The following is a 12,658-nucleotide window of genomic DNA, read 5'->3' on the forward strand; positions in this document are numbered from 1 at the left end:
ATTAAGGAAGGGAAATACGTAGTATTTCTGGAAGGTCTGGTCTACTGTATTTTCATGGAAACCTTGTTATGAAGGGTGTATAGTCATGAGATTCTATGAAGGGTATAAGGTTCTAGTTTGTAAGATGCTACATCACAAGATTCTGTGCATCTGGGAATGTTCCAGTCAAGCAGTTGCAGACTGGTCCTCAATAAATAATGCTCATGTTCCTCTAGGTGTGTAGATCTTTACAGAAGGCGACGGTGCCAGTGCCTACATCTATGGTTACATCTATGGTCCTGGTGCCGTACACATTGTAAATTATATCAGACCCAGAGTGCATGACGTGGAACTTGATATACATTAAAGGAACATCTGCGGTGGAATGGGTAGCAAATGAGGCACAGCTTTGGAGAAGTGGGTTATGATTGTCTCAGTGTTGTAGAGTAATGGGGAAGTATCTTGGTAGTTGGTGGGACAGGTGTAGGAGAGGCCACTTTGCCTGAGGCACAAAATGGAGGAATGCAATCTTCCTCAGCCTCAAAAAGCCTTCTCGATGGGGCTTGGAATCTTTTGTTCTTAGATGCGGAATTATTTCCGAAGCTTCCTTGTGAGTTTTTCTGGTCCTGTCCCGCTTATCCTCAGACTCAAAGTCTCAAAGCCCTTTCCCTCCTGGTTCTGGAAGAGAGGACTTAACATATCTCAAATTCTGCTAACTAATAGCCAGAACAGAGGCAAATTAAATGCACTCCAAGTGTGAGTAATCTTCAGAAATGTTGCTTTGCTAATACTGGTAACATGTCTAGAGGTAGGATTTCTTTCTTGTCTCCATCCATATAAAGGTTAGTTCTGTTACCCCAAGTACAGCCATGAAGCAGTCACCAACAAAAACCTCGGAACTATTAAAGGTAGTAGTGAAAGCGCTTTTGGAGGACAGTCGGGGATTATTACCCGTGCTAAAGATCTGATGAAACGTGATGCCTGGAGGTGGGCTCACTGCCAGAGCAGTGCTGTGTGGGCAAAGTATGCACAAATTGATATAAATAGACAGCCCTATTGCACAGTTCTGATGAAGGATATAGATTTCTGTCTTTTTTACTAAAGATTTCAAAGAGGATGCATAGGAGAATTCAAATATAAAGATTCAGTGCTGGAGAAACAGTGCTTCTATGAGGAATTTGGTAGAAGGAAGCAGTTTTTCTAGATTTACCGCCGCTGCAATCCTGAGAAAGTGATTATGGATAGGAACCAATTACTTGATCTTCAGGCCACAGAGACACAATTTCACTTTTTCAGACACCACTGTCATGTTCACAAAATATTAGATCTGCTTTGTTTTCAGGTATACAGAGTCAAGGAGGTCTAGATCAAGACTACATAAAAAAAACTAAGGAGAAGAGAGGCAGCTACGACCCTGAAATAGAGAGCTGAATTTAAAAAAGATTTTTTCCACCAGATTTAGCACTTGAAAGCAGGAGGAGGACTGTGACCTTTGAAGAGGAGGTCGTCATCAAAAAGTACATCAAGAGATTTGAACTTGATGTTGGCTTGGCAGATTGCCCTGGTGTTGAAGGGCAAAGGTTTCCTGCCAGGGCTGTTTGGACAACCCGGCAACCTGCTGCTCAGTTTTATCATCATTAGCTGCACAAAGATTGTTTGATCACGCCCCACGATGTCCCTGTCATTCGTAATAGCTCAGTGTCGATGCCAAACTGCCAAGAATCCAAAATGGCGGACTCATCCAAATACGCAGACAGCCGCTTTGCAATATTCCTTTCAGTCACTTTGTTCCAGGAAAGAAGCCAGACAGCTGGACAGTAACTGGCAGTGACAATTTTGTCCAAGATGCTCTTTGGAGCACAGGAGTAAATAACTCGTTCTTTACATTTAACTGGGACTATTCCTGCAGACAGCGACAGAGCAGGGGCGGCCTTAGGCATGTGCAAGCTGTGCACCTGCACAGGGCCACCAAACCCCAGGGGCCACCACGCCAATATATATCCTTAATATAATAATCCTCTGAGGATGGATACATATTTGCGCGGCAGTCCCTGGCAGGGATTAGGCGGCCTGCGGCTCTGTTCCACTTCCAAACCCCCTGACCCCCCACCCTCCCCCCCCCCACTGGCCTCCGTGCTCTGCCCCGCCTGGACCCCCTCTTCCGGGGCCCCCTACCTACGCTCCCTGCCCTGGGCCGCCAGGAGCCTAGAGCCGCCCCTGGACAGAGTGATACACTCTGTCTAGGTCTGATTGTAGGATCGAAAGACTACAAAACTATTACCAAGCAAATGCAATCTAGAGAAGCAGGCTTGAATTTATGAAGTAACACCATTGGTTCTTTTTACTAGTTCAATATCAAGGCAGGTGAAGGCTGCCTCTCACCTAGAGGCTTTCAAAAGCACTAGACAAGCAATCTCCACAGTAGCCGCCATCGCTACAAGCCACTTCATAAGGAATGGCAAACTATTTTTGAGCAAAGTTAACTGAAGAGAAAGATTCATAAGCTTCAAAAACCTAGGATACAAGAGAGCTGCTGACCACGTACCGCGAATCTCAAAGGCAATACAATGTAGCACAGTAGCATTTGGAAGGAGAAAACAATTCACGTCAGAAGGCACCTCTTTAGTTTGAAAAGGAGTTTACCTGTACTTCAAGACTAAAATGTAAATCCATATTTGTAAAGCGCAAACTACTCACCCTTACGGGTCTCAAGCCGCTGGGGGTCATCGTGGAAATTAAGTGAGCTATTGCCCAGAGTCACACGGTGCTGAGCTGAGCTGAGCTGCCGCCAGGGATCGAACCGTGAACCCTATGCTCTGAACTCAGCTGGCCTGGCCGCTGCACCACACCTGGTACAATACTTAGAATGAGAAAGTACCACGGCACGTCTCATTACCAAGCAGGTGCTCTGGGGTAGCGAGTACCTGCACTTTTCCATTTGAGGCACTGTGTGGGGCACTGGCCACAGTGCCTACAGCAGTCAAGCTCTGAGGCACAACCAGGCTCCAGTCCACACCCGCCACCAGAGGCACACACTGAAATTGAGAGGCAGCAGAGGATCTGTGGATTGAGACCTATTATGGAATTGGAAAAGTGAGAAATTGCCCAGGGCCCCCACCTTCTAAGGGCCCCCTGGGAAAGAAAACGTTCTCTCTATCTAGATCACTTTTGTCTAATACCATATGTCAACCTCTCTCTTCTCTGCTTACCTCTACTTCTGAGTCTGTTTCTCTTTGCCCAGTGGCATCCTATTGATTTTGGGGGGACCTGGAAATACATATTTCAACTGTTCTTGTGTGAAGCCTCTAGTTAGAAATTGGGTTTCTAGTTGGCAGAGGTATGCACCTTGTCCAAGTAGGAACCACAGACCTAGTCAGGGTAAGCTAGATACATACTAAAAGATAACCTGTGCTCACCATAACAGAACAGTCAAGTTAATTCCTCTCTCTCTCTCTCTCTCTCTCTCTCTCTCTCTCTCTAACACAATAAAAATACTCCACACTGGTTTTGAAGAAAATAATATTTTTATGAGAAATCAAGACCAAAATGACAAAAATCCAATTCGTGAATTTTTAAAGAATAAACCGAAAATAGTGTTTAGAAGTGAATAGCACTAAAGGGGTTACTTGACGTTAAGCTAGACCGAGGTAAATCCAAAGTTGCAGCTGATTGCAATGGAGGGCAGGCCGGCTCCATGACTCAGGCAGGTCCCGCTGACAAAACACCTTGAATGGAGCAAGCATTACCGTCGAAGACTCGATGTGAGGAGTCGAGGCGTAGCATCGATCCCGTAGATGGAGGTGAAGCATCAGCGCCGATCCGCGCATTCAATGAAGGCCTTGGTGTCAAACCCCTTGACGATGCAGGTGCTATGTCGATGTTGAGCCGAGCTGTCCGTCGGCGTTGAGCAGTGCAGTCCATCAAGGCGATGTCATCGATTGGCGTCGAAGGTCAATGTGTTGTTACCAATCAGTGCAAAGTCATCACTGTGTAGATTTTGATGCTTCTGACCAGCACAAATCACCTTTCAAGGGTCCAGGACTAATTGGCACCACTTGGCAGAGAAGGACTCCCTGATGGCAGAGTCTAGGTGCTGTTTCAGACTTGAAGGAAGTCTTTGATGGCCGTGAGACTTTAGAACAGGGGGCAAGCCAGCAAGCCCATGGAGTCACTCTGGGTTCAAGTGAGATGGGGCCTGTCCTTTTACTCAGCAGGGCAGCAAACAGCAGGCAGCAGGGCAGCTCAGCAAGCAGTTCCTTCGGAGCAGAGGTCAGGCAAAGTAGCAATCCTTGTGGCATAGCAGTTTTTACTCTTGTGAAGTGTGCACACATTAGTGCATCCTCTTCACGCGAGACAACATTCCATACCTCTACTTTAAAAAAGCAAGCGGCACGTGAACAAACTCACTTTCTTGTTTATGGCGAGCAATGCAGGACGTTTCGGGTGAAGGAGAAGACCGCTGTGCAAGAGGAGGGTACGAGCAGCAGGTCAATATTGCTCGTCCATGGCAGTCTGTTAAGGGTGCAAGTGTGGTCTGCACATGCCTCTTGCTGTGTTATTTTTATAGATGGGGACTGGGTTATGGGCTTGACAAGCAGCAGTGGCATCTCGCAGCATGACGCTCGCTTTACTGATAAATATATTTTTTAATGCTGTGCAATAATCGTGCACAAGCTCATTCTGTCTGTTCCACTCCCCCCTCCAAATGACAGACCTGTGGTTGTGTTAGTCATGGAGTGTGCCAAAGTGCTCGAAAGAGCGATGGGTGCATTCCCCTTCAGAGTACATGTCTGGAGTCATGAGCCATAAAGAATGATATCGCTCGTCACTGATTCCCATTCACCTCATGTTTATATCGGGGTCTCACTAGCTGCCTTGTTGCTCCTTACTTTCAAACCTGTATTCTGTAAATTAAGTGCCTCCAAGTTTTTATGTTGGTTGATGTGGCCTGAGTTCAGCGCGGAAGCCGCCTCAAAGGTTGACAGGGGCTCAGGAAAAGGAAATGAGGGAATAGCTTTCGGATTAGACAAGTTTCCCACAAATGCTCAATAGAACAACATCGCATCAAGACGCCTTCATCAGGGGAAGAGCGGTTGTACAGGAAACATGGGTATAAATATATTTTCTGAAATCTGCATTGTTTAGCGTCCAAGGGCACGCACGTGATTTGCAGAAAACAGGCATTTTAATCTCAGTATTTGGGGCATTTCTTGTGATTTATGAGAGGGCAGCAGATGTGAGGGCTACTGTTTTTCATCTTACTGGTGATGTTCGGAGATAATGATTAGTCTACCCACTCTTGAGTGCTTTAGTGCACAGGTTCTACCTGATATGGTTGTCGCAGCAATTTTCGGAACCATTACGGTTGCCACCTTTGTAAATGAAATGCTGGATACTTTTTCAGGTTTAAGACCCTGCAAGGGCCTAGTCATTCTATTTCAAAAGAACAACTAATGAAGTAATCTGTGTTCATTTGTAAAATAACCTTTCTGTTTTTGTTCACTGGTCAGTCAGGGGTCATTAGGCAGCTCACACGCCCTTTTTAAAGTGTTGTCTGTTTAAGTATTCAGCAAATGGCATCTGCAGGCTGTTGGTAGAAATAAAGACGATAAATAGAAAACAGATCTGTAGGTAGAAACCCCGAAGTGCCTCCAGCTGTACTTACCTGTCCCAAGCAGTAGGGTGTCACAATGGTCTAGTGTGAGTCAATCTCACGCTGGTAATTTGTGGTGTCGCTGCGCTTTAGGAATGGGTGTTCCCTTATATGCAGCGTAAGGTGATCAGTTTCTGCTAACCTAGTTGTTCATCAACATTCTGGCTAAAGGTGGGCGAGCCACGGAAAGCTCGGGTCTGTAGTCTGGCTCAAGTAGAGGTCCTGTTAGAATCTTCTAGACCATAACGAGCTGAGCTGTAATGTGGCTTCTGACAGTCACCTTCCCTCTTCCTAGGATGTGGATTTATGGCCAGAGCTGCTGACTTTGGAACTAGGAGACCAGGGTAATTTCTCAATATTGACTCAACATCCTGTTAGATTTGGCAAATCAAGTAAAATCCCTGTGCCTTTCAAAAATCAATGTGACCTTATGTAATGTAACTGGTACTCCCATAAAAAGCTTAACTACCTTCAGGTCAAGTTTGCGCTATATAAAAGCTATTAAAGAACTCACAAAGAGGTAAAAACCAAGCGTCAACATAAGGAAAGACAAATATATTCTCATTTAGAGGACGATTTGTACAAAGTAAAACCAGAAAACCCAGGTAAATCACAGCATTTCTGCTTGAATTGTGTGATCCTAGGCAAATATTTTATTTTACCCCAACGCCTCCGTTTTCTTCATTATCGGGTAGAAAAGCACTTTCAAGTAGGCAAGTTCAGAATACGAATTGTACAAAAACCTATTTTGTTTGATTTAATAAACTATAATATTGCTCTATAATAATTTGGGCCAGGTACAGGGCTTACATGACAACTGTTGTGGCTCTTAGTTTCCTAATGTTTTATGTGTAAAAATCTCAGTGCAGTGCTCTAATTTGATTTATTAATGACAATCTCATGATACTATGAGGTGGAACTGTATGTGTGGAAATGCACCTTTTTTCACTTTTTTGTAAACAAATATGGAATGGTATTTGCCACTGATAATTGTAGATACAGTCTCGCATGCAGTCGAAATGTTGTCGCACACAGAGACGCACAAAAAAAAAAGAAATTAGAGGGAACATTGGCCAGCTCCCCCTCTTCCTGCCCAGAAAGAGCTACTAGAATTGAGATGAATGCAGTGAGTTCTCGGTCATGCTAACCCTTCCTGTTTTTGTGGCTGTCTTGAGGGAATGCACAAAGTTTAGCTGTCACACATCCCAGATGTGTATTGAAGACAGGCTGCAAGACACACATAGTAGTAAGATCAGTGAAATGTCCACTTTCTAAAAGTGGTATTTCTCAAATAGTAAAATTAAAATCTAAATTTACCATTAAAGAGGATTTATCATTACCATTCCAAAGAAATGAAACATGATGCAGCTACTCCTTTCTAATCAGGAAGTACAACTTAAAGGTGTTTTATGAAATTCCCAATGCTCACCTATGAGAGGAGTAGGCCTCAAGATAGTGAAAAACTAATTTCTGTGTTTTTCACTACCAAGACATACAAAGCTAAAGAAGTACATGTCCTATCTTTTACTAACACAGCACCCTGGCTTATGGGCTACCTAAGGTCTACATTAGGGATGACTTATGTGTAATAAAAGGGGAGTTTAGGGCTTGGCAAGTATTTTTAAATGCCAAATCGAAGTGGCACACACAACTTGGCTGGCCTGAGACAGTTTTGAAATGCTACTTTTGAGGGTGGCACAATCAGTGCTGCAGGGCCACTAGTAGCATTTAATTTACAGGCCCTGGGTATATGGTATATCACTTTACAATAGAAAAATAGTTAAATTAAATATGCCAAACAGGGGTAAACTGATCATACCATGGTTAGAGGAGCAAGCACATTCACATTAGCATCGGTCAGCAGTGATAAAGTGCTCAGAGTTCTAAGACAACAAAAAGAAGGTCAGAAAAAGAGGAGGAGGAAGGTAAAACGTTAGTGGTGACCCTTCAGAGAGGGATATTTTCCAAAGCCTCTTTTTGCAAGTTTGTTTGGCGTCATGTGGGCTTCAATTAGTAAAAAGTGGGTAATAAAATTGAGAGTTGTTACAGAGGACCCCAAAAATATGTCCTGCCCAAGGCCCTGAAAATCCTTAAAGCAAAATTAGGATGTCCTGTTCTCTGCCAAACCTATTCTTTACTTGCTATACTTAGGGTTTAGCAACAGTTGCTCTGACAATCCTGTGTTTTCAAGAACTGTCCAGTTGCCACAATGGTTTTTCCTAAATTAAATACACACCCCGGTTTGTGCGACAGGATCGGATTAGCTTTCACACAAATTGCAGGGTGGAACATGCACAGGCCTTCCACAGGCCCAGGTGTTTGGTTCTGCAAATCTGGCAACCTAGCTATGGGACCTCTCAACAAGGTGGCATACTTCTAAATTCCCAACAGGAATGCAATGGTCAAAGGAGTATTGATGGGACACAAGAGGACTCCAACACGATTTCAAGCTACCTACGGAGAACATCTACGCATGATACATTTAACAAAACTATTTAGTACAATTTCTCTGTGGTATACGATGAAGCACGTGCATATAAAGGTATATGGGATCATTTAAAGCCGGATCCTACCTGTAAAGTTTTCTTCCTCCTTAATCTGTTGGGTGACCGGCGTGAATGGCGGCCTACTTGAAACGTATTCACCAGTCGTGTTCTTTAGCTTCTTGGCGTGGATCTTTCCCACATAGTGCGACTCCGCAACAACGGGTGAACTGAAAACCATATTGCACAGCTTGCAAAATTTGTTTTCGTCAGATACTTCATTTCCGTCCATCTAAAATCATGCATAATCTCTTGTTAGTATGAGGCCGAATGTGACATTAGTTGATGTTTTCTTTGGTTACGACGTCAGAGTAGACCCCTCACCTGAAATGTCAACTGGTCGGTTTTTGTTTTCTTAACGAGCGCTTCCACTGGTTCTTGGTCAGGATGCATTTGAAAGTAAATGCGAACTTTCTGGGCATGTTTCTTTCCCTATAAATACAAACATATATTATAAAAAATCTTTAATAGCTGGGTCAGTAAATATCAACAAAAAGTAAAGAACATTTTCACGAAAACGAGTAGCAACTTCTATATTCTTAGCTCCAACTCTATCACATGACAAGGTCTGCAAGATATTAAGGAAATAGACTATTTATGTATGCTTAAGAAAGTGACTGATAAAATCCTTTTGTGCGCATGGTAAAGATCACCTTACTGTGTACAAATATGGGGCGTCTTCGTATCACACACCTTTTCTTTAGGCTGTGGCTCAATGTACTCTACTATACCACTATTTACAGAAAATATATTCAATATACAACATGCACTGGCAAAGCCAATAGATTTTGGTCTAATGTGCTAAAGCATGTAAAAAGAAGAATGCACAAATATGCATTCATGCATGCATTCCCAATAAGAACATGGCAGAGGGGAAGACAGAGCGATGTAATATAGCATGGAGTCATTTAGGGGGTCACAGCTGCGACCCCTGGCTTGCCCTTCGCTACCTCTAGCACTGCCTTTGCGACCCCTGATCTCTGAGGTGGCAAATTCAGCGCAGGGGCAGCTGGGGTTCCACTCTCTTTATTTTCTGTCAAATTTTTATTACAGTAATAGTGAATGAATAACATATATTATTCACCAAGTGTATTAAAAATGGAGAACAATAAATTGGAATATGCCCTTGCATGGCAGTTGAGGTAAGTAAAAAATGCTTTTAAATGTATGTTGTGTACGTGCTTGCGGGTGAGTGCATATGTGTGAATTTATGTGGATGAAAGTGGAGGTCATAGGATGTGTGATGGCACTTCCGCAACCACTGGCATTTCGGCATCCTGTGGCCACAATTAGCATTGATTCTGTGCTGTGACCTTGTCTAAAGCCGAACTGAGTGTCATCCAACATATGATTGTTATGTACAAAGGCAGCTAATTGCGCATTCATTGTTTTCTCTCCATCTTTGGCCAGAAACGGAAGGTTGGAAATTGGTCGATAGTTGTTTGGGTCCAGCACGTGTAAGTTAAAACATTTTTTACATAGGAAGAACTGAAGCAGACTTCCAATAAGTGGCAAAATGCCCCATCTCAAGCAGAACATTAAAAATCTTGGTCAAGTGTGAGGCTACTATTTCCAACGCCGTCCAGTTGCCGCTCTGATTCACTTTGGTTATTTCCTAGGATTGATTCAGGATTTAATCCCATCAACACTGTTATTGATTGGTCTGCCCTAGTACGAAGGAACCTCACAACAACAATGCAACTGTGCACACCGCAGTCGCACAATCCGTGACGCCTCACTCCTACCACTATATCGAACTTTTGAGAGCCTTGGAGCCCTTTCTCTCCGTGATTGGACCGTGAGAGATGCTCCCTCCCCTACCCGCAGCAACACTTATGGTGTCCCCAGCCCCCACCACTTCACTCTCGTCCCGATGAAGACCCCACTAGTAAGGTCCAAGATACCTACAGGAAAGGGGTTGAACCATCGACCTTAGAACACCTGCCAATACCTGATCGACAGTGATATATAAACTGTGACCTCCTGTTTTCTATGGCTATTATGTGTTGAATATTTTGATTTTGGCTATCCGGTATACAATCAACATATACCTGAACTGTTTGTGATATTGTGTCACCATCACCAAGCTTTCCATCACGTACCATCTTACACCCCCCAACCCCCCTTTTTCTCTGGGCACCATCCATGTGATTTCGATACCTTTGTAAGGTTGTGTTCCCATGAAAAATCTAACTACATGAAAAGTTTATTCCCAATGTGATTAAATAACATTGGTTCGAATAATTATTGTTCTTTCGCCTTCATTTTGAACTTTTAAAGTATTTTCGTTATTTGTGTTTTTCCCCTCTATGAAAAAGTCGCTAATACACTGGGACCACTTTGTCTGCATATCGTCTAGTACCCAGGTCCTAGTGATTCCGGGTTTACCCTTTTCTTGCAAGAACTATCTTAGGCGGCAAGGGTCTTGGGGAGATCTAGATTTTGTGCTAATAATGGCTGCTTTAAGTTGGTCAACTGTAGGAGGATCAAATTTCCATAAGATCACATTTCCCACATTAACCTCAGTTGACAGCTTATTATCGTGGCAACTGGAACCAATAGCCGTAAATCTATTAAAGGTAATCTCCAATTTCTCCTGGAAGAAACTCACTTGAGTCACAAAAAGACTGGCTGCTCACCGCTGAATTGCTCCCGGATGGTGATGTCCATTTTTTTTTTCCTGTTTGCAAAAGGGTTTTATTAGAATCACTAGTTGATTTTATTTGTTCTGTATAGTAGGCTGATTTAGCAGCCAAAGAAAGCTTTTTATATTCTGCAATACACAATTCATATTTTTCTCTTTGTCTCGAATCGTAACTGCCTATGTGTCTCATTAAACCAAGGTTGAGAGAACATCATGCTTTTGTAAGACTTAATTTTGGCAGAAGCAATGTAATAAGTGCTGCATCGAACCATTCTAAATAATCCACCAACATCTGCCCTACATTATGTGATACTTCAGGCAGGGAATCGCTAACAAAGAATTCCACTCAGAGGCTTATACCAAGCCCGAACATCTGATGGGTTCTTGTTATACAATACAGATGTTTTTCCTTAAAAGCCTGATCCCTCAGAACACAGCAAGATGGTCAGAGCATGTCAGCGGAAGGGTGTGGGGGCTAGACATACAGGAGTAAAAATCGCGTCAAGAGAGCGCCCTGCTACAAAGTTTGAAGCAGGACAAATTATCAATCAAGAGCTTTGGCATATTTAGTGCCTCATAATCCAGGAAATCGAAAGGACCATTAATAATCACTTAGGTAGTCATCTCAAATACATCTAAATATAGCATCACACATTGACCAACTGTGCAAATTGTGCAGTTTTCTGGGAATAACAAAATAAAAAATGCATTAGCAAATCCAACAGATCTCGGCCATGTGAGAGTTACAGGCCTTGTAAATGTTTCGTTTAGCCATGGTGTGCAGCATGGATGAAAGTAAAGAAAAAAGCGATATGATGCAGTCAGCAGCGGCTGCGTCTCATTGCTTTTTTTTTCCAGCCATGCTGCCCAACATGGTTAAACAAAGCAGTTACAAAGCCAATAGCTCCTCCCTAAGCGAGACCTATTGGCGTTGCCAATGCTTGTCTTCTAAAACAAGTAACTGACTAGAACTACAGAAACTAATGTAAAACATGTTGACATTTTTAAATTTCTACTTTCCTGTTGAAAAAGCTCAACTAATAAGTGCGTAAAAACGCAGAAGCAATAGAGTTAGAAATACAGAGTACTATAGGCGGAACCAAAAGCACATAGTACCTCATAATGTGAAATTCGCTGGGATTCGTACAGTAGTTTGGCGCAACAAACGTTACAGTATGTGTCCGTAAATAGGCTCTTTCGTAATTTTTCAGCTGAGCTAGTACCTACAGAAATAAAAAATAAAATGGTTAAATTAGTAAACTTATAAAAAAAATCATAACATTGCTCTATATTTAATCATCCCATTCTCTCGCTCGGCATGTGGAACATGCGCCTCCATCTTTTATAAAGTCAAGAGGCGAGAGAAAGTGGGGTATGGCACAAACTTTAAGAAAAGTAACCAAGTGAGTAATTCATCATCACAGAAGGAGCAGAAAGTGGAGAAGGGGGGCAAGTCCAGACATTAGAAACTATTGATGTGAGAATAGTGTATTCCATGACACAAGTAACAGAAATGCAAACTCAAAAAGTAGCTATTACTACACAAATAAATACACCAACTGGGTATTTCTTTACTGCATATAATATGATCACTTTCGATACTTCAATGAAAAGGTTTCAGGTCACTACTCATCCTGCTAAATAAACTGAAGTGAGTGGATCTTATTCTTCCTCTCTCACTGCTGATGGGAATCTTTAGTACTGCCATCCCACAAGGCATCTTGATAAGTGCCTCATACGGTCTGCTCCTCAACAGATATTTGGTATCCTCTGGCCTAACTGCTGGGCAGCATCAGGTGACCTTACAAAATGTCTACTGACCATACTCAATCCAGATAA

At 42.8% G+C, this 12,658-nt stretch overlaps 1 protein-coding gene across 4 annotated transcripts in view; it reads right to left on the bottom strand.

Moving 5' to 3' along the window:
* Nucleotides 1-12,658, bottom strand: part of KRCC1 (lysine rich coiled-coil 1) — a 260,232-nt gene that overhangs the window by 60,007 nt on the left and 187,567 nt on the right. For all 4 annotated transcript variants that reach the window (XM_086964266.1, XM_086964269.1, XM_086964268.1 and 1 more), the window contains exons 2-4: nt 11,936-12,042; nt 8,500-8,607; nt 8,206-8,407 (exon numbers count right to left, since the gene is read on the bottom strand). In XM_086964266.1, coding sequence (XP_086820392.1) covers nt 8,206-8,407; nt 8,500-8,607; nt 11,936-12,042 — 417 coding nt within the window. The remainder of the gene's footprint in view (nt 1-8,205; nt 8,408-8,499; nt 8,608-11,935; nt 12,043-12,658) is intronic.

Source organism: Lissotriton vulgaris, chromosome 3_2 (genome assembly GCF_964263255.1).
Source record: "Lissotriton vulgaris chromosome 3_2, aLisVul1.2, whole genome shotgun sequence".
Lineage (NCBI taxonomy): Eukaryota > Metazoa > Chordata > Amphibia > Caudata > Salamandridae > Lissotriton > Lissotriton vulgaris.